General features: G+C 41.1%; 1 protein-coding gene across 1 annotated transcript; it reads left to right on the forward strand.

The window, feature by feature from the left end:
- Window positions 1-576: 576 nt before the first annotated feature.
- On the forward strand, window positions 577-22,221 carry LOC106750396 (ras-related and estrogen-regulated growth inhibitor-like; the record flags this gene model as incomplete). The annotated part of the gene is made up of 4 exons (XM_014630729.1): window positions 577-1,242; window positions 6,074-8,099; window positions 16,836-16,892; window positions 22,145-22,221. Coding segments are annotated over exons 2-4 (195 nt in total), but the record flags the coding sequence as incomplete, so codon positions are not given.
- Window positions 22,222-22,985: the final 764 nt, after the last annotated feature.

Below are 22,985 nucleotides of genomic sequence, written 5' to 3' on the forward strand. Positions count from 1 at the left end.
TATCATCTATTGTCCTTTTCTTTACTAAATGCGAAATAAGGACAAATGATGATATAACCAGATTTGTATCAATTTGTAGTTGCTTTCCAGCAAGAGACACGAATCAACACAATTCTCGAGTTATATTTAACAATTATCGTTTTCTTTGTCAAATGCGGAATAAGGACAAACGATGATATAACTAAACTTATGTTAACTCGTGTCTTTTACCGGAAAGCAACCAAAGAGTCGAGGAATCGCTCAAATTTTGGAAGAAGAGCCGTAAAAATCGCGACTGTTCGCAAGCTTGCCGACGGCGACACTCAATATCCACTCTGTCTTCGTTCGGAAGACGAATTCACGTCCGCACCTTCACGACATACGTACGATATGTACACATTCGTGAGAGTAGTATGCGAGAGTAGTTCGCGAGAGTAGTATCTACCTTTTCCGCTTCCTCCACCTCCTCTTCGCCGCGGACACGCGCTCCGTGCAGCAGGCGCTCCTCGCGGCTTACCGCGCGCGCTTACCTGTTAACACGGCAGTCGGCTTGTAGCCCTGCGACGCGCCAGTACGTGGACGGAGAAGAGGCGTGCGTGCAAGTCTCGGGTCGTCGTGCCGGGGTTCCCGGTGAGCGCAGCCAAGTGCATATTAGACGAGGCGGCCGCTCTTCGCGGCGCATTCGCCGGCGAGCGCTCGCTGAGAGTGGAGAGAGAGAGAGAGATCGAGAGAGCGCGCGTGCGTGCGTGCGTTCCGCTCCCTCGTGCAAGTGCATTCGCGCGGAGCTACTCTCTCGTTTCGCGAAATACGACGCGCGGGATTGGCTGCGGTTTTGCCTTCGACGAAATTTCTCCCGCCTACCGGGAAACCGCGCGCTCTTCTTCGAAAAGCGCGCCGGATCGCGAGTCGTCGTCTGTGCGTGCCCGGTAGTTTCGGCAATATCAGCTCTATCGCCGTCGGACTCGAAAAAGTGTATGTGCGCCCCGATTCGAGCGATTACGAACTGGCCGTTTACGCACGACAACACACGCGATCCTGGAATTATAATCGGCTGGTCGCAGCAGTGCGCCTTCACGCGTCGCCGAGAGCGCCCGGGGAGCTCTCCTCCAGTGCACCGTCGTGAATTTCTAAACGTTTACCGCGGTTCAACGTACCGTGACAACTGAGTTACGATCGCCGGCGCGAGTCACGGTCGCCGAATTGTGTGTCGCAGTCGCTCCGGGTTTCTGCTGTAATTGCGTGAGAACGCGTATGCTCGTTCAGGTAATTATCATGCTCTGAAGCGAGAGAGAGAGAGTGAGAGAGAAGAGAAGAGAAGAGGAGTTCGCCAAGAGACCTCTCAGGCGGCGTTCTCGCAGCGAGAGGGAAATTAAAGAGCATCGATTGATCTGTGCGCAGGCACTTTTCTCGGCAAAAGTTAATTTCCTTATTGAAGAGCTCTCTCGCGCGCGCTGGAATTTAATTAATCCAGCCGCGCCGAGAGACGCGCGATTCACTGAGGTGTCTTGGTGAACGTTCGACACGTAGAAATGTATTATTTAATCCGCGGGTTGTCGGCCTTCCTCGGCGCATGGCTACTATGCAATTCGCGCGCGTGATCGCTTGCTTAATTATCGGAATTAATTTATGCGAAAAACCCGACACAAATACACGTACGTGCGCGCGTCGTGGAGTTGGGGGGATATGTGAGAATGCGTGTGGATTTCGACACGAATAATGCAATTATTGCGAGGCCGATTCACCCGACGTCGATTAACTCCCGTCGCGATTCAATCGGCTTCCCGTCCTTCTTTCTCCTCCGGATGATAGTACTTTAATATTAACGCTGACGGACAATTTAATTGATTACGATTATTGCCGGTCGACGTTGATAGACGTGTAATATCAATGTGTATTATCTGATAATCGTGTCCGCGTTATAGAGACTCCGGCGAACGACTGTAGGGCGAGTTATGTGTGCGCATCTGTCTTCTATTCTTTTTTTTTGTAAGCTATCGTCGTACTTAGATGTGTGTCGAGTGTACGTTTACGAGTGAGTCCTTATTTACTGGCAGAGAGTCGAAATCCTCGAAAAACCCGCGACGATCCGTCGCCACGATTAATCTGTCGATCAGATTTGGTTTTAAAATAAACAGTATATATCTGCGCGTCATCTAGTATTTACGCATCATGGACTGACTGCGCGAGGAAATTGATACGTGGTCTCCTATTACGTTGTATCGTGAGCAAACGAGTCAATTTTCACTCGCGCGACTGACATACGTCGAAACGACATGATTTAAATGGATAAAAACACCCGATCGATAGCGTGCAGTGAGTATTGTCCGATCGCGAATTATTTCGGCAAAATTATTCTCGCCTCACGGGAAATATCATTTCGAGTCCATGTAATTTGATTTGACGTAATTCGAAATAATCCAAAGCAAATTAATTTAATGTGGCTCGATTCGTCTCGATCTGTTTTAAGGAACAAATAGAACGTGATCCGTATAAATAATATTGCAAAAGAGTAAAGAAATTGGCATATGAAACTTGAAATATAACAGAATATAACTTAGTAATAAAATGTGTTCAACGTTTGTTCATGGCTATTTTGCGATTATTTTTGAAGGCAGAAAGTTGTCGAGTGACTTCGTATTTCTTATCTCTCCTAGAAAGTTGAGAATTGCGATTTTTTTAATAAATGCACTGTCACGATTCCACACGGAGAAAAATAATTTTGTCGCTGTTGTAGCGAAACGTTATGCTACTGCATGTTTGTTGAAACAGTAACAAAATTTAGTTTTGACATAACTAAATTAACGAATTATTCGTAATTAGAGCCGAAACAATTTTGTTGTCAGGAAAATGAAAAATGATGAAAAATATTCTGTTGAGTGAATTGGTCTTTAGGACACATTAATTTGTTGTTAGGACAAAATAGTGCTTACTAACTTTTTCTACATCAAAATAATTTGTAGATTCAGCAAAATAATCCAGCGAATGACAATTAGTACTCTTAACAAATCATTTTGCTGTCCGTACAGTAAATAATAACAGATCTTATTGCGACAGCGTAAAAATTGCTGTGCCAGCAAATTATTTCTTTTCGTGTATATACTAAACATTTTGATATCGCTACACCTACGTGCTATAACGCGTGTTATTGTTTCAATAAATCTACCGATGAATTCTGAAAAAAATTTAGAAGAAATTCCGATAATTTTAAGAGGCCGATACAAAAATGCTTTTCATAGATTAAAGATATAACACTTAGAACAGCAGTAAAGGAAAAAATAAAGATTCGTGCAGTTAGGCGTTATCAAGTTGGAGAAGATAGAGAAAAACGCGAATATTAAGGCCAGGAACGCTCTAACAGTTATTTCTTTATTAGTATCAGTTCAATATGTTACATACAATATTAATATCCCACTTACCTGTAATAATCGTGTCCATGTCATATGTACAATCTGCCAGACGACTGTATTGTTGAATTGTATTGGATATACGTAAAAAGCTACGTGCGTATCTGTCTTTTTCGTAACCACCATGGAGGGGACAAAGAGTTTGTTTACGTGCGAGTCGCTGAAAGTCAGTCGATTGCAGCACGTCGCAGAGTCAGTTGAACTTGCGTCGTATATTTGTTCATTGATCAAAACTTCGCAATATCGCTTCCGAATTTTGCAAAAGAAAATTTTAAGTCGTGCCTTTTATGGAACGTTATAACGTAATTTCGCAACTCATAAAAAGGAAGTTGCCGCACGATCACCGAGAATCTCTTACCTCTGACAAGACAATTTACGATAATCGCTTATTTATGAAATTAAGCGACATCATAGTTGACAGTATCGGAGTTATATTTAATTGAAATTGTGAATTTAATTAAAAATTATTTATCGATGGAAAGATAGTTTATTATTATTATTGCAATATTGCGCGATACTACACTGAGAAACTCATTTAGTTGAATCAACTAAATTCTTGTTTGACTATGGGCAAACAAATTTTTTTGGTTATAAGTACCAAGATTTAGTTTTCTGAACCAAAGGTTTGATTCTTTGCAACCTCTTGAAACTTCAGAGAATCAAACTTTCGGTTTAGACAACCAAACTTTGGTTATTACAACCAAAAAATTTGCTCATAGTCACACAAGAATCTAGTTGATTCAATTAAATGGGTTTTCAGTGTACGCACGATGACATTGTAGCGTGAAAACTTTTTAACGGGACTTTATCTCTTGCTCGTATTTATTATTTGGATCGCGATCTAGTTAATTCGCGTACATCGTGACCGCTTTGTTGTCTAACATCGCGACGAACCTCGCGATAAAGTCTCATTACGATCTCGCGTGAATAACACCGTCATGGTATGTGCCCTGAAGAAAGAGAATGAGGTTTAATCCGCGATACCAAATGCGTTATCTAATCTGAGCATCATATAAAGAGCAGCAAAGGCGAGATCGAGAAATAAACCTCGACTTCACGATTTTCGAAGTAAAAGTTGGTAAGTTTTTCACGATCTTTGTACGTCTTCTTCCCTCGCGTTCGCGTGTTAATTATTCCACCGTTACATCAATTCTACCACCACCGTTATATCTATTACTTCACTATTATGTTAATTGTTCCTTCATCACTTCAATTATTTCGCCGCTACGCTAATTGCTTGCCTCCAATTTTCCTCGATTGCTTTCCCGTTATATTACTCTTGTCATATTAAGTACACGTTCGGATGTTGAATTTGAATTGTAAATCTAACACAAAGTGTTTAAATAGTTCTCATTATGCGATCAAAGGACAAAGTGCTCCAGTTTTGCGCAACGAAATTCCAATTTCGCGCGGAAACTACTTAATTTTCTCTCCGATTAATTTCGTCGTTACACTGAGAAAAAGAAATTAAAACTTTGCAAAGTAAATGTTTCTCGTGACATTTTCTTCGAATTTTCTTTTGTGAAATTTACCTAAGTTTTCATATTAATTAGTTTATTTGCTACACTGAGAAACCTATTTAGTTGAATCAACTAAATTCTTGTTTGACTATGGGCAAACAAATTGTTTGTTAGAACCAAGGTTTAGTTCTCTGAACCAAGGTTTGGTTCTTTGAAACTTCAGAGAAGCAAACCTTCGGTTTAAACAACTAAACTTTGGTTATTACAACCAAAAAAATTGTTTGCCCATAGTCAAACAAGAATTAAGTTGATTCAACTAAATGAGTTTCTCAGTGTAAGAATACAATTTTATTTCGCCGTATTTTTAAATGAACGTTTATTTCTGTGAACTTTATATTTCACAAATAAATTTTTTAAGTCTTTTTCTCAGTGTACGAAATCTTGCAAATTGACTTTGCGTTCTTGATTTTCGGATAACAAGGTTCATGCAATCACAGGTATAATAAAGTGGGTCGGATCTGAGTGGTAGAAACATTTTGTAATTTTTTCAACTAATTTTTTTGACTAGGCACGTTGAAAAACCCATTTAATTGACTCAAAGAAAATTCGTATTTGGCATACAGGTATTTTGGTTGTAAAAACTAAAATTTGGTTCTCTGAATTTTTCCTTTTAATTTCAGAGAACTAAACTTTGATTCTCAACTAAAATATTTACTTGCCTTTATCCAAACAAAAATTTTATTTGAGTTAACTAATTGGTTTTCACAGTGCACTTTTTATTCTCACAATAAGTTAGAAAATATTTAAAAATAATAATATAAGTAACTAAAATATATCATAAAATATGTAAAATATGTGAAACATAGCGCTTCACAAGCACGGAAGTATTAAAATATAGATCCGGTCAGATTCGACCCAACCTTGTTATTCAAGGATTAATTGGGAAAAAAGTACACGCAACACCAACAAACAAAAGTTTCGCATCTTGTCGCCGCGGGGGATGAACGCATTCTACTTTTCTCGCGATCGTCGTAAGCGAGTCCGGTGCGTAGAACGAGCACGCGGCGTGCGGCGCGCGTGCGTTCATGTATGCGTGTCCGTCTTTTTTTCGTAATCGCCGACGTGTCGGCGGCGCCAAGCTAGAAGACGCGGAGGAAGGCCGACGACCCGTTATAAATGGAACCAGAGAGACGGCATTTCTCGAATCGCTGCTTGTGTTGTTATTCGCAGCGCGTCGGCCGCAGCGGGACGAACCAGCCGAGAAAGTCACCCTTCTTTCGAGGCGCGAGAAACGAGAGAACCAGTGAATCAGCCGTCGTCTCGCCGTCATCAGGAGCTACTACTATCAGCTTCCGATATCCGGCCCAACAAGGACCAGCTGAAGGAAGACGACAATTTTTCGAGCCAAGTGGACGCTTTCTCGCCGCTCTGGTGCGATAGAGTGTGCAAAGCGCTGATATATTGACACTCACTCGAGGAGAGTCGACGCAGCCGCGAGTCAGCTGAGATCCCTCGTCTGTAAAGAAGCATGTATAGCGAACTTGAGTCATGCTGTAGCGAATGATGTTTGGGTTGCGACGACAATTCTGTTGCGCGTCTTTTTTTCGTAATCGCTGTCCTAGCGAGCGTATGTTTACGTGTGAATCGTTGTCTCCTTGTTGAAAGTCGGTTGGTCGCGCCACGCAGCAGAGTCGCTGTTGAGGTTTTTCTTACACGTCGGTTCGTCCATGAGAAAAATTCGCTAGATCAATTTCTCGAATTTGGGATACATTACAAATACAAATATCCTAAGAAACCATCGGTTATCAGTCAACGTCATCGATCCTTCGCAAGATAACGCGTGACACATCTGACTCGACGCACTTATTAAGTAGCCAACGAGAACAACGCTCGACAAAGCTTCTCCGACGACAAAGCAGGTGGGGAAAGGGAAAAGACGATAAGAGGACGCACGACACCGAGTCAGGTGGAGCTCCTCGTTATCCTCCGGGTACCAGGAAATCGCGATAAGATAACGGCCGTAGCGTTCGCTCGTAAACAGTCGCGTTCGGAGCGCCGAGGAGGACGGAGGCAAGTCTCAATCCTCTCGGCAGATCAGGAGCACCAGGTGGCGATTGTGGCAACGATCTACCCGCTTCGGGAAAGGAGAGCTCGTTCCGATCGAAACGGTCGCGCAAGTTTTCAAGCGAAGTGCTGACAGAGAGAGAGAGAGAGAGAAAGAGCGTGTCGCAAGACCGACGTGTCGTCGGAAAAGGAAGCCTCGGTTGCACAACCCGCGCAGGCTTTATCGTGCCATTAAGGATCTCTCGCGAGGAGAGCGAGGAGTCGAGCTGGGCGAACGTGCCGGGCGAAATCGCGTCGTAATCGCGGTTACGTTCGCCCCGGTAGAAAACGACGAGGCGGAGCGCACCGCGGGGAGAGAGAGGCGCCTATTCATCAACCGCCACTATTTCTTCAAAGTCGCGCGGCAATTAATAGGAAAGAAGCTGTCGCGAGACTGAACACGCTCCGATCGACGTTGCGCGAGATTAACAGCTTCGTATCTAACCGGTGACGACGGGCGGCGGTATTAATTGATAATCGCGATTAAACAACCGGAGCTGAGACGCGAGGAGAGCCGCTGGAATATATCAGGCATAGCGGCGTTTTCCGAGCTGGCTTCTTCTCGTAACTTCTCTCGTTCATCTCGGAGAGGATTCCGAGCCGATGCTCCACGATTGGGGAGGGGGGAGGGGGGCACTTAGCAGTTTTGGAATTCCATCGTCGAGGGAATTAATCAACGTCCAAGCCGTTAATTAACCGGTGCAACAATTAAATATCGCGAAGCGAAGGAGGAGAAGAGGACGACGAGAGAGGCAGCCGTTCGCGTTATTAAGAACGAAACTTGATGGGACGCGTCAGAAATTAATTAGTGATTCGTAATCGCCGTGCTCACCCGGAATATTGAGCGGCGATGACTCGAATCGGTGATTGATTGATAATTAGTAACCGTAAGTGTGTCACGATTGTTGCGCGCACGCGAGTGCCCGACAAGGACATCCGGCCCTTCCGCGCCACGCAACTGGGTCAGTGTCCTGCCGAGAAGGACCTGGGGATGCAAGTAGAGTGCGGTGCAGAGTGCGAAGTGATATAATTGGTGCGTCCGCGGAGGCGATGTGTGATGCCAGCCCGAATGACACTTAATCCACGCAGCTGATGACAAATGTAAACAGGATCAAGGTGGTCGTCCTCGGCGGCCCCAGAGTCGGCAAGTCAGGTGAGCGATCGCTCTAATGAAATTTTCTCCACAATTTATCTCATTTCACTCGCTTATCTCGGAATAATACCTCGCCTTCGTTTTTATCAGCACTATTCTTAGAATTCTAATGATATTATTGTGACTAAATTTTGATAATGTGTGGAATGGTTACACCCTCTTTTGCATTTTGGGCTTTGCAGAAAAATATAATTTTTATTGAAATACAGGTTTCACGACATAATTTGGGTATAATTTCAGGATACAGAAATAAATTCAGAGGACACAAAAGTAACATAAATTCATATAAACATTTGCCCTATCTGACTTTGTTTCCGAATTACAGACATTTTCGTATTTCAATAATCCTTGTTTGTTAACTTTGTTAAGTCGTCAAACTTAAATCCTCTGAATTTTTACATATAAAGGTTTTTACATGTAGGTCAATTAAAATCTATAGTTTACGATACAATGGTAGCCAACGTTGATGTACTCCGCGTATTAAAGAAAGTTGTCAATAAATCAGAGCAATACCTAGAATATTCAAACGTGTTAGAAGATCAATGACGTTTACAGCTTCTTTTCAAGTCAAAGATGTGGTCATTTTGAACACTTTCTTTAAAGACGGAAATATGTGAAAATGCTACACTAGCTCAGTTTGTAACGATAATTGGCGAAACACGAAAACGGTTGTAACTCGGAAACTAAATTAAATGAGACAAATGTTTATATGAACTTTTTGTACTATTTTTGCGTCGTAAATTCATCCTTGAAATTATGCCCACATGTTATGAAACACCCTTACAAAAAATTAAAATAAACTATATAATACGACGTGTCGTGTGTCGTATTTTGCGGAGGGAATTTCGCATGTTGACTCTGTGTACGGGATTAAACCTGAATTACGTCAAACGAATCGCAAAGTAGATGTTTGGGAGCATTAATAATTTTTTTTTATCAGAATTTGCAGAACACGTTTTCGTCGCGTCGAAATTGATATTGATTCGCTCGCTCACTCGTACGCACGCAGATAATAAATAATAGCCGGTAGAAAAAAGTATGCGCTGCTCGATTATGGCGCAACGGCGTGAAATATTGAATCACGTCGGAAGGACGTTCATTATGGTGGACGATACTAATATCGCGTCGCGTACAGCGTGTAATTTCTGCGCGTTGTCTAATAGCGCACCGACGCAACGCATTGAATGAAAGTGCCGTTAAGATGGATACGCATAGTCCTCGGAATAATACGTTGCATTAGTTAACCCGACAGTCGCGCGACGCATATAAAGCGAGCAAACGAACGCGATAAGGCGGTTCGCCGACCTCAAATAAATCCTATTAATAACTGCTAGGACCCGGCACCTTAATAAAGCGCATTCTGCGTCTTATTTCTTTCTTTTCTCTCTAATTTCTCCTCCCGTCTTCTTCGTTCGTTGTTTTTTCGCATCGTTAAGTCACCGAATCGTTGCGTCATTCTCGGAAATTTATAATTTCTACATGAACGAGAGAAAAATAAATACGATTGTTTGAATTTCTGAGTTTCTTTCTATATTCGAATTGCAAATTTATGAAATTGGAACCCCGAAATGCGAATTTTAGTCAAATTCACGTGGCATTCATTTGTCTATGATTTGTCTACATTTGCCCATCAAAAAAATGTATTATCTATTCTGCAAAAATAAGTTATGTATAAATAAAAATAATTAAACAAGTTATGTATAAATAAAAGTAATTAAACAAATTTTTTATTTATTTTATAAATTGTCCTCGATTTGTCCACATTTGTCCATCAAAAAATTTTTATTTATTCCGCAAAAACAAGCTATACGCAAATAATAAAAAAAGAAATTGACCAAATTGTGATATCAACATCCTTATAACTATTTTCCTTTAATTCCTACGATTGTTTACGTTTCTGCACGAAAAATTGTTATTTGTCCACTTTGCAAAAGAGCATTATAAGCAAACAAAGCAAACAACGGGCAATTGTTCTTATAATATATAAACACTCCGTATGTGTGTATTTTTTTTCAAATGATGTACTGGGATCGATTTGTCCAATTATAATTCTTGTTTATCCATGAAACAAAAGTAAGTTATTAACAAACAAACACAAGAAATCTACAATGACAATGATGAATTTTATAAAAATTCGCATTCCTTCGGATTTCCTCCGATTGTTACATCCTTGCGATATTATTATGATATTCGGCATACGCCTCATCTTTTCGGTCTGTCGCGTTAATACGTATGATCGCGTTATGTCGCAGAATGCGAGGCGAAACACGCGACGATGGTGCCGGCGTGTTCTTTTGTTCCACTTTTTTGCGACGAAAACGACGACATTCTCACGCGGCGCCGTCGCCGCCGATGCGAGAAAGGATACCTCGCCGGGATGGAATCCTTAAAAGTCCCTCTCTCATGGGACCCCGCTGAGTATAATAAGGACCTCCGCGAACGTTATCGAATATCACTGCGCGAGCGAGAAGGAGCGAGGGGGTCGCCGTGCCACGAAAAATCCCGCACGGTTGCAGCGGCAGGTTGCTGCGAGATCTGGACATCCGATACATCCGTCCTGTTGGCCGCGTGGCGTTCTCTCCACGTTCGACCCTGGATTCCGAGTTTACGCAGTAACATTCCTCCCTTCCTTATCGCACCTCCGCATGATATATACGCGGTGTGCTGAAAGAACGTCGCGTACGTGAAACGATCTCGGCTTAATTTTTTCGCAGCAAAACGGTTGAGAGTCCTGTTCGATGAATGATTAAGGTAAAACGGGATAATGACGATCACCTAAGCGGAAACTCTCATAAAATTGGTAAGAAATGTCGGATTCAGAATCTGCTTAATGCAATGGATACACTGAGAAAAAGATTTCTTCAAATTTAATAAATTTTATTGTATCCAAACAAATTTCATCATTGGCATGCTCCAAAAAAACTAATGTTTCTATGAATAAGTACGATTGTTAGACTTTTCAACGAATATGTATCTTTATCTTAAACGAAAAATTTGTTTAAAACGAAAGATAATTTTCATACAAAGAAATTATTTGTTTCATTTTACAGATTTATTGTAACCAAATAATATTTTATTTGGTTAAAAGATATTATTTCCAATAATAGCGTTCTTTCTGTTAAATATAAAATATGTGTAATAAAATTTTCTTGAATTAGACAATAAAATTTCTATTTAAACAAATAATATTTCGTATATGTTGTTTCTATGAAATAAATTTTAGTTAAGTAAATAAAAATATTAAATCTAAAGAAACCTTCTACTCTGTGTGTCTACAGATGTTTACGATAATATAGATTGGTACAAAAAATTCCATAAAAATATATATCAAAGAGACAAATGAAAAAGCGAAAAATGAAACTTCACCGGGATTCCCTGACCTCAGGATAATGCTCGTTAACGATATTTACAATGTATAAAACTAGAAAAGACACATATTTTACTGAAAATCGAAGATATTTATTGAAAAAAAGATATAACAAAAGTTATGCATATAATATCTTAAAAAAATAGTCAATTATTTATTGATTTGCATCCATCACGTCCAATGATACTCGGAGATATCCTAATCAGTACAATTTTGTTTGCGTTCAAAGTCCGCAAAATATGCAGCGAAGCTACATTTCATCATCTCTCTCAAATTTTCCACAAAGAGAACATAACTTAATCTCGATCACTCCAGCACCGATTGACCGACATTACTAAAATTATATATTTTCATAAATAGATTAATCATGTTGTAACGATCCACCAATTCAGAAAATCTATACTCCTATCACATATTAGAAGTAACATTGCAAAAAATAATTGTAAAAAATAATACAATAATTTAGCATGAATAAATGCATGCTTACCACGTTTCTTTAGTAACGATCCTCATATCAGAAAACGACGAAATAAATTTTTCGTAATAGCTCAGCCGTGAACAATGCTAAGATAGCGATGCTGTATCTGATGCTTTCTTCGGTTTTTCATAGAGGACGGAAACTTACAGAATTCAATTCGTATCAACCATAATCGAGATACAGAAGTGACCGGAATTACTCACTGACCAGTATTACCCCATTCTCTTTTATTTTTTTTTAACTTGAACGCAGGTCGTTATATCGATCGCTCATTTATCGGGATTTTTTTCGATTCCTTGTTACGATTGTGTTAATTGATTGTAACGTCATTATCATTGAAATACCGAGCGCACGCGACACTTGAATCGTATATTTAAAATAAAGATTACATTAAGTGTTGCCCAAGCAAGATTACATCGGGAATGTTTAGCGAGAAGACTGAATCTTCAACGAGGACTTCGCAAAAACTGCTAATAGCGAGGGATCATAAAAAGAATCGTAGACTCGCGAGAAACGCAAGATTGTTATCTACAGCCATTTATCTGCGTTAACGCTTATTGAAGAGACAATTGGAGGTTCGCTACTAAGCCGGGACGTGTTCATAAATTCATTTGGTCTAAACGACTTGCTTTATTGCCGTGTCACAAGAAAAGCGGACAGACAGAAAAAAATAATAGCTCGCGCGAATCGCTCACCAGCGAACTTCTTTCTAGACGATCAATTCGATATTTTTTATTGTTCATGCCATCTCGAGATCGCTCATACACATGTTGATAGCTGAAATCTTAAATAACAACTTAATCGCGTGCCCTTTTTGCTCGTATTATCTTTCTCCTCATTTTCGCCTCAAAAAAAGTGTTTACCGCTAATAGCGTGTAGTTATCATTATTTCCTTCTTTTTTTAGATAATAAATCAAGAGAAAAGGGGAAACGTTCCTCTGCATGTTGTTGTACATGACGAATAAATATGTTCGAATTAATCCCGACGGTGATTACTAGAGAAAAGAAGGAGAAAAAAGAAAGAAATTAGGCGCACGAAAAATTCAACGCGTAGCTCTGCGTAGCGAAATGCGAGGTTGATTAATCGGTCCATTTAGCCGCTTAGCAGTTTCTATGGGCGTTTTAACGTGCTAATATGTGGGTGAGCAGAATTTCTGCCGATAAAAGATCCGCGACGAGTCCTCGGGGCAGAAAGGAAACTCCAAGGAGACAAGAGGATGCGCTTGGTTGATCGCGCCGCGCCATCGACCCTTTTTTATATCCCGTCTGCTCCTCTCTATCTCTCCCTCCCTCCCTCCCTCCCTCTCACTCACTCATTCACTCACTCTCTTATTCACGGCGATCGTGGCCGTAATTACTATTTTCTTACGTCCACCAGCGACTTATCTTCCAACGATCTATCTATAGAACCCCGCGCTGGCAACCATCGCACGTTGGCGAATGGCACCACGAATGGCTGCATTTTGCTCGTACCGTTGCATCTTCCACATTACACACAATTCTCGGCAGGTGACTTAATCGGCTGCCTCCTTTCATTCTTCTCTCTTTCGTTCTCCTCTTCTTCCTGCTTGGTTTCTCCTTTTTTTCTTTCTCCCGCCTCTTCGTTTCGCGTAGAATCACAATCGCTCAACCGATCGAAAAACTGCTCTCCGTTCGGTAGCTTTTCGGAGCTTTGTCAGCGAACAACATCGTAATAATTGAACTATCTTCGTTTTATTGATATTTTCACTTAATTAAACTTTCCTGAGTCGAAAGGCTCTACATTAAACTTTTAATTTTACAACAGAATAACAGCTAAGATATAACAAAATATATTTAATTTTAATTCTTATAATATAATATAACTCCTATTTTTTTACCCTGATGATGTCTTAAATTTCCATTTTTGGCGTCAAAATAGATGGTTGAAGATGGCATTAAAATTCAATCCGTCGGATTAAAAGTTTAAGAAAGGAGCTAAAGAGTGTTAGTATTGTCAAAGTAGGTGGTAGGTAGGTAGTAGGTCTTTATTAGTCTATAGCTCGTCTAAGTAAGTGCAAACTATCCTTAACAGCGTCAAAGTAGCATCAAAATATCAAGTTGGGGTTTCCGAGTCGAAATTTTAAATTCTACATTAAGTTTTTAAGTGGAAAAAATGGGAATAAATAAGAGAGAATAAATTCCCTCTTTTAACATCAAAGAAACACAATAAGTGTTCCTTTAAAGCTACAAAGGGAATTTGGTCCTTCAGAATCTAAATTTTAGTTCGACATTAAGTCTTCAAATTGAGGAAAACGGCAATAACTTCCCCATTTGTACCTGCCAGAAAAGCACAATAGAAGACTTTTGAACATTCAATGTAGAATCAAATTAAACTTAAATTAGAACGAAAATTTTGACTCGGGTTATTTCACTTCTCCGCAAAATATTCCGTATTTTCATCTCGGATTCTTTCCTCGCAGATTTCACGTTGCGGTTGATCGCCGAAACTTGAATTCACCAAAATTAAAATCGCCGAAATCATCTCACGTTTCTCGTCCTGGTCCTATCCGCTTCATCACGAGAATCCGTGCGAGTCGGTCGTCCGTTACTTTTGTCCATCATAAATACGACGTTGTCGCAGCGTTGACCGCGCGCACCGTCACTCGAGTATGACCCCGCGTAGATAAGAACTTTATAAACGCCCTGTATCTCCGGCTCGAGTGTCGGGTTTCCTTTGCGTTTGGGCTTCGACGTGATGGAGAGCGTGCTTTCATTAGACCCCACGCTTGGCACAGATCGCCGTTGGGACTATTAGGCATTAGGAACAACATTCCCGTGTCCACATCAATTACTTCGGTTCACGCGGCGTGTATAGGATTACGTGTAACGTCGCTTCGGTTTGATGACAGTCATCTGTGAGGGAGAGTGTGTGTCCACTCGATTACGTGGTAGCACGGCGTAGACCGCTAATAATCCGTGATGTCGTTACACAGACCGTTGAAAGTTTGACCTTTCAGTGAAGACTTCTATTTTTAATTGGTTAAAAATATGACGTATCACTAGCGGCGCGTAGCGTCCGTTGTTTTACGTCGCGGTGTGTGCGACGATCATTTATTTCCTCTATATATAATCAAGTATAAATAAGTGCGAAGAAGATAATCAAATAAGAAACGGGAGAGAGCGTGTGAATTCACAAATCGGAGAATTTCGTCGAGACGTCACGAGGCAAAAGTCGACAAGCATTTTTGAAATATTTCAACATTGGAACGTTCGAACGTACTTTTAAATAAAGCGCAACGCACAACAGTGAACGATTCGAACGTGTGCATGTTAATTGTAATTGTATCCTCATTGAATTAAAAATAGAAATTCCTCTCCCGGAGGAATCTCTAAAGAAGGATCTCTAAAGGATTAAATTTCCATTTAGCCCATTAGCTTTTCGCGATCATGTATTGAAGCGCCGTTGAAATATCATCGTCCAGCTGCGCGGATATATTTCGAAGATATGCACTCTATCTCTCATCTCGGCAAATAGCTCACGAATGAAGTTCTATATTCTGTTTCTATTTGTGTCTATTTCTCCTCTCTTTTCCTCTCTTCGTGATATTCTCCCTCTCTCATTCTCTCTTTCATCGCCCTCGTCGTCTTCGTCGTCGTCGTCGGGCTGAATCGACGACAGATTTATAAACGGTGTACCTACGAGTATGGAGCGGCACGAATCTATGTAGCCAATAAGTCTTCAAGGGTCGAACGACGACGACGACGGCGAGGAACGTCGCCGACATGTTGAATCCTAGGCCGCGTTTCGCGCGGTGCAACGAAACGAAATTTATGAAGCAAGAAATTTATCGGCAACTCGCGAGAACCCGTTTTGATATTTATGGTTTCTTTATTAACGGACGATGGAAGTGAGTTAATAGCGTTTCAACACCTGCACGCAGGGGCGCGTCTTTTAGCCGAGGAGACGCCGAGGAATAGATACGTTCACTCGACGCGATTCAACATTTAATTCGACACTTAAGAGAACGCCATACTTGAAAATTTGACCGACGGTATACTGGTTTTTTTTTGCAAAACTTACGTTTTATTGGCTGTACAGAATTATAAATGTTTTTACACAGTGAGAAAATACACGCGAAAATTAATTGGATCATTGCTCCAACATATAATAATATTGCTGCAGTATGTGGCGAGAATAATTAAAAATTTCAAAGTGACATCTCTAACTGTCAGTTAGTAAATATTCACCCGATACAGAAATCTTACAGCTTATACATGCCGTATGTATCAATGCTCTAATCAGGAACACTTCCAAAAACCTTCTTATATACGGAGAAAATATTATAATGAAAATTACCATTCAAATTTTGTTATGTTATAGCGGAATTATGATTGAAATTATGATGTGTGTTGTAATCTTTAGTGATGTGTACAATGAAGCATATTATTAAAGATCACAATACATATTATAATTTCAGTTATAATTCCGGTATGGGCCAACATTACAAAATTTGCGTAGTAATTTTTACCACGATGTTAGCTATAACTAATATATAAACTAATAATGTATTAGCTATAGCTATTATTATTTAGCTATAGTTTTTCAGTTAAATTTAGAGACCTGAGAAGATATGAAAAGTTGGCAGAAAAATTTTCATATATTTTGGTTAAATTTCCCATTATAGATACAGTAAAATAACGCACATTCATCACACTCATTTATGTAAGATATACAAGAAATAATACAAAAAAGGTAGTGTGATCGTGTCAGTGTTTATGTGACATAACATTTTGAGGATTGTTTCTACGTTATCAACGTTTATCCAGTTCGTCAACAACTACAATATTTCCTTAACGTTCCCGGCCGGATTTTTTTGCGAGATGGTTCTCGAATTTTCTGATCGATCTTTCTCTTTTCTTTCTGTTTCAGCCGTCGTTGTGCGATACCTGACGAGGCGATACATCGGCGAGTACAGCTCGACCAGCGGTGAGTGGTTTCTTCTTTGTTATCCCCTACCTCGCGCAAAATATAATTGCCGGCGCGAAATATTCGCTCGTGCGAACTAAGCGAACAATCACGATTACCCGCTCTCAATTTCGAGGTATCACGACCTAAATAAATGTCCTATCTGAAGTTCCCTTCTGCCACGTTACCATTTCGACTTATCTCACGAGGGGGGCGGCTCCAGCTCACCCCGGCTTGCAAAGGCGAGCGCGAATCTAAATCTTGATCAGTTCCCCTCGCGTGCTTGGTCGTGCGCGCGCGCGCGCGCCGGAAAAATCCGCCGTGAAATATTCTCGCGCTTAAAACCGGACTCTAATTCAAGGGTATCCGTGAAAAATCTTAATCATGGCGCCTCGCGAACGACGTCCCGAGGGCATTCTAGCGGTCACAGAAATACGCGAGATAGAGCGAAGGGCTCTTTATAAGGAGGGGTAGGAGGAAAGCGGGGTTTATAGAGATAGATCGAGAAAGGGAGAGCGAGCGGAGGAGAGAGAGAAAGAGAGACGCAACAAACACAGCGCCGGACCCGAGGAGGAGGGCGGAGATTTAAACACTCGATATGAAATAGAGCCTATGGGGAGGGTCCGCAGAATGCAGATCTCTCCCATAACTCATGCAGGCTACTTCGCCATAATAATTGCCGTGCACGCCTGCGGACGTGTAAGCTACGACAGCGAGTTTCGCGGATATCCGCCGCCTGGAAAAATTCACCCTTCCCGCCCGGCTCACACACCTCGGGCCCCGTGAAGTATTGTCCCCTTAACCCTGAACCGTCACTCGCATTTTTGTAACACTTGTGCATGTGACCACGCCGACTGGCCACGTCTCCTCACCGGCTCTTAGCCATTTAAACGACGCGCCGCCGTTTCTATCGCGATCGGTGATGATAATCGGAGAACCAGAATTAAATATAATTTGCTGGAGAAGTATGCAAATTTATGTTTGATTAGGAAAAATTGTTGCTAGCATCGCGCGCAATATATATGTGCTCAGCTTTAGGATTAAACTTCCTTTTGGAGGATAAATTTTTTTTTAGATCAGGAAAATGTATCGACGAAAGTTGTTACATCGAATGTCTCACCGTGCATTTTCCAGTATAACGAATTGACACGAAAAAGGTTTATATTTTTCATATTTCGCGCGTAACTCGGTGTCTGCGCATTTTTTCAAATGAATCAAAACATTAGATTTTTTTAATTGGTCGTTGATCAGTAAATCAACTTCAAAACGCGCGGCTCAATTGGAAAACACGAGCTTCTCATCTTGGTACTTATAAGCCTGTAGCCGAGTCTGCAGGAAGTTTCTCCTCACTTTCCTCGCAACCGCGTCCACGTAACGTGCGGAAAGCTTCCCAGCACAATAGCGCAATCATCGATTTATCGAATTTCTCTCGTGTAACTGGCAGTTGGAATCAATCTTGATCTCGATCGATCTAGCCGCGATCGATAATGCCAGACGAAAGTGGAGGGAAGGGCGCCGTGAGTGGTCTGGCCATCGGTATTAATTAATTTCCTGGGAAAATGATGGATAATCACCGTTGAACGTAACCAGGAAGCGGATAATCTTGCGTGTCCCCCCCCCCCCCGTTGAGCGCGCGCGCGCGCTCGCGCGACGGAGAGGGGGAGGGATAATCGCTCAATCGATCCTCAAAGATGACGCCGTGGGCGCTACGATCCGATCGAGAGCCGTCCATCGTTGGGGATCGATAAAAAATGATAAGAATGACGGCCGACAAAAAGAGCCGCGGCGCGCAGACACGACAGGTAGTGTGTCCGAGGATATTATACACAGGCTGCGCGCCTTGTGTAAAATAAACCTTAAGAAGTACCGGAGGCATAAAACAGCGTCGGAGCAGGTTGCCTCAATCTAGAGATAAATTATTTCCACCGCATACAGAAATAGATAGAAATCAAAGTATCTCTTCTTTTTTTTTTGTAACTTTCTTTACGCTTTCTAAGACACGCGCTTTACCGAGCGCTCGTAAAATTTGAGGAAATTCATTCTGGCGTTCTCTCCTTGTTTATTTTAAGACTTCGAGACATCGAGAAATGTGGAAACTTTGGATTTTTCGAATGTTAACGACTTTGGCGTTTCGCCAAACTTACGAATTGGCTAAGATTGAAGTGGCATTCATGGTTATCATGATTCACGGCAATGGCGCATCTCCCTTTCTCTCTCTCTCTCTCTCTCTCTCTCTCTCTCTCTCCCAGTGTATCTCGCGTGAAACGAATCGAAAATACGTTGACACTTCGTGCGATTTGCGCGCATTATCGCGCACACTTTCGTTCCCGATCGTTGGAGAATCACTTTTCCGAAGAAAACGCCCTCGAACGGTGAAAGCGAGGCCATTGATTTCCTTCGGCTGGTCCGCGTAGATGATGTAGCAGGCGAATCTGTGAAAAATTTTCTACCGGGTAATAAATTAGTAGAAATTAGTATCTCTCTTATTAGTCTAAAATAAAATATCCGTAAGTTGACGCACACAGAAAAATATTCGAAAATTCTAATAGATTGGATCTAATAGATTGGAGAGAAACCGCGCAACGCGTTAATAAAATGTTACCCGCAGTTAATCCTTACAGAAATGTTCTAGAAATTCTCGAAGATGTAAAGCGCGAGAAAAATATTTCGAAGGAATTTGAAAATACAATCCGGAAAGATCTAAATATAAATGTAAGACGTCAAAACGATTCGAGAGTTCTAGATTTACAACCCGCTCTGCGCCTTGCTAGATCTCTGTTAGATGTCCGCGAGAAGGGAAAAAACGATAGATCTATAAATCTAGGCATCCTCTCGACGATATAGCGATTTAAGTTACTTTCGAAACGGCCGCGCATTATTGGTTTCCATCAGCACGACTTAAATTTGATCTCTCTGAATAAGATCGAGGATGATCTGCCACGGCGATTCCGATTACAAGGCATTCGTATGAGCGCTACGTTTTACGGGGCACGAGGATAATCGGTCCTTTTCATCTCTCGCCACGAGATGCAGCCGGCGTTTGTTATTATTTCGATCTCGATTAACAATGCAAATCTCTCCTTGCGTGGAATAATTCTAGGCAATGATTTAGAAAGCGAGTCTCGTTGTGCATTGTCGGCCCCCCCTCGCGAGCGCACGCGGATGGGAACGTTTTGTCCGCGCGGAGAGAAGATTGCATCGTGCATCCCGATCGCTCGATAGATCCACGATAGATCCACGATAGATCACGTACCACGGACGGATCTACGGCAAAAGCCGAATCCGCTCGGTGACAGTTATCGTGCTCGATCATATTCGTCGAAAGTGTGTCGCAATTTCATTTTTTTTTTTTTTAGCAGCAACCCATTCAATTTCCGCACTCCTAATTTGTACTCTTGGGCTCTTTATTTCCCCTTGGTATTTCAATTTTCTGTTCCATTCGCGAATCCCTCCCGCGTGCACGGTTCGGTTCTTAGATTCCCGACCGCTGCTCAAATTACGGAGTTCGTATCTCTTAGATCCGATTCTTGTTTTTAACTCGATTATATTACTCACACATATACACATATACACAAATGCATACAAACACACACACATTCACAGATCGTTCGACTTCTTTCCACATGCGTCTCTCGCACGGACCTCGGACCGCGTTCCCTCACGCTCTCGGAAGCCTTTTTCAGCACGTCGATATTTCTTCCACGAGGATGCAATGAATTTTCCGTCGCAACGCTTGGTCAAATCGTTTCTCCATCAGCATTGTCCAGCAATAAAACTTTCTCGAGCGTAACGGCCGCTAATATAACGAGCATCCTTATTTGCTTGTTTCTGCGCCTCCCCGACACTTTGCTGCCGACTATGAGGTGTTTATGAGTTTATTTATCGTTTATTTATTGCGCCTACCCTGTTAGGGCTACTGTATTCGACGTTCTTCCGCGTCTTCTCTTCTCCTTCTTCGCGGTGTGCATGCTTCGAGCGTTCTAATCAGCTTCGAGAAATATGAGCTTTCCCTTTTTTGCTTGCCCCCCTTCCCCCCCTTTCCCGAAGGTACGAACTAAATTCTGAAAGTTCGATCGTCTAAAAATGTAAGAAGAGCGATGAAATATCCAAAGTACTTAACCTCGCCGGACGCAAGAATCTAAAAATTCGACGACCTGTTATCCCGATTTTTAATAAAAAATATAACGATTCAAGGACTTAGATGTTCCAAGATGTAAAGCTATATACATTCAAACTTCCAAATATATGATAAACGTACTCTCTAAAGTGCAATTAGTATATTATTATTGAGAAACAGTCAATAGTAATTAGTGATCATAGTAATAAGTATAGCACTGTAAATAAGTAAAATTTTGCTGCAAAAGTCTGTTAATAGCAGCAACTGTTTCCATCGGAGAAATCTAACTACAGGAAAGAAAGATATTAGTTATTACTTCCTTTTTATTATCTTAATCCAACTCTAAAGATATTATTAATGATTTTGCCTGAAATATCCTTAATTATGTTTATGTTAATTAATTTAATTTATATCATATTTAAAAAACACACTTATTCTAATGAGACTCGAATTCAATACTTCTAGTTCTTGAATCTGCTACTATATAAACTACGCCAAATACGATATATAGTTGAATGCACATACGATATGTATATGTTTATTTCTGTTACGGGATACATAACAGTGATTTGCAGTGAATATTTCATTTAACCAAAATCAATAAAATATTAGATAAAAAAGCTAAGTGAACGTTACCATTAAAAATTAAGTGGAATACTTACTGATTATCGGATAGAATATTATTTCTCTGATTCAATTTAAGAGAATATAAAGAATGTGAAAATATTCAACGACAGTGAATAATGTACGGAATAGTTGGAGCATGCGTAACACGCTATTCAAAAATGTCTCACAGCGCGGCCGTTTTTCCGATCACGAATTTCCAGCGAAAGCCACGTGTCATTGTCAATGGTCGTAATGACATAGCAACGAGCGTCAGCGTAACTAATTGGAATTGTCGTTACCAACTACTCCGGGACTTTCGCGCATTAGCCGCGTTTTCTATCCTCGGGAAAATGCCGCTGTTGAACTTTTCCAAGAGGAGATCTCGTAGTATCGGTCGAAATAACGCCGATTAAGAAAGATTGCTTCGTCTTACCTTTTTCGATTTGCACTCCGTATGTCCCGCCAGACGTTTACGGTGATTGTAATTTCACTCGCAGGTGGTATTAATAGAGACAGGCGTCAAGCTTAGTGTTTTTCTTATTTGTTGCAGATTTCCTCTACCGGCACAGCGTCACTATCGACAATGTCACGACGGAAGTCGAAATTCTGGATACCTCCAGGTGCGAGGTGAGTCTGTATTACAATCAATATAACAAAGTATTTTCCTTAAAAAAGGAAATAACATAAAAAGATCATCAAAAATCCGTGAACAGAACAAAATCGATTTAAAGAGGTCACTTTTTCGAATATTAACGTTTCAAACGGAGATTTATGACTGCGATTCTAAACAAATAAATCGTGAAATCGTAGCTTACGAAGTAATCTTGCTTATTGAAGTTTATTAAATTGAAGCTTACGAAAGAATCTGACTTACAGTTTTATGTAAACTGTAATTTCATACTAGCATCTGTACCGCTTATCGTTACATATACGAGGTCTGTTCAAAAAGTATCGCGAATTTTGAATTTCCGCGGGTTACGTATATTCGATTTTCGATTATTTTGTGGTGTTATGTTGGTACTCATGTCCCTCACTTATGCCAACAAGTTCGGCCATTTTGAATATTCAGTTTATCTTTGACAGCTGTTTTGCTTGGACATGTTTTGGCTCGTCTTCGATTTTTGCCTATTCCAAAAAATGGATCAAAGAATCTAACAAAATTAAGTGCGCGGACGCATTCCGAATGTTGACTGCGGCATATGGTGAAGCTACCTTGGACCGAAGCAACATTTATCGGTGGTACAAAATGTTCTCAGAGGGCCGAGAAGATGTGAACGACGAAGAGCGTGCCGGACGCCCGAGCACGTCAACAACAGACGAAAACATTGATGAAGTGAAGAAAATAGTATTGGCCAATCGTCGAATCACCGTTAGAGAAGTTGCTGAGGACC

Source organism: Dinoponera quadriceps, unplaced genomic scaffold (genome assembly GCF_001313825.1).
Source record: "Dinoponera quadriceps isolate SergipeBrazil2010 unplaced genomic scaffold, ASM131382v1 scaffold5539, whole genome shotgun sequence".
Classification (NCBI taxonomy): Eukaryota; Metazoa; Arthropoda; class Insecta; order Hymenoptera; family Formicidae; genus Dinoponera; species Dinoponera quadriceps.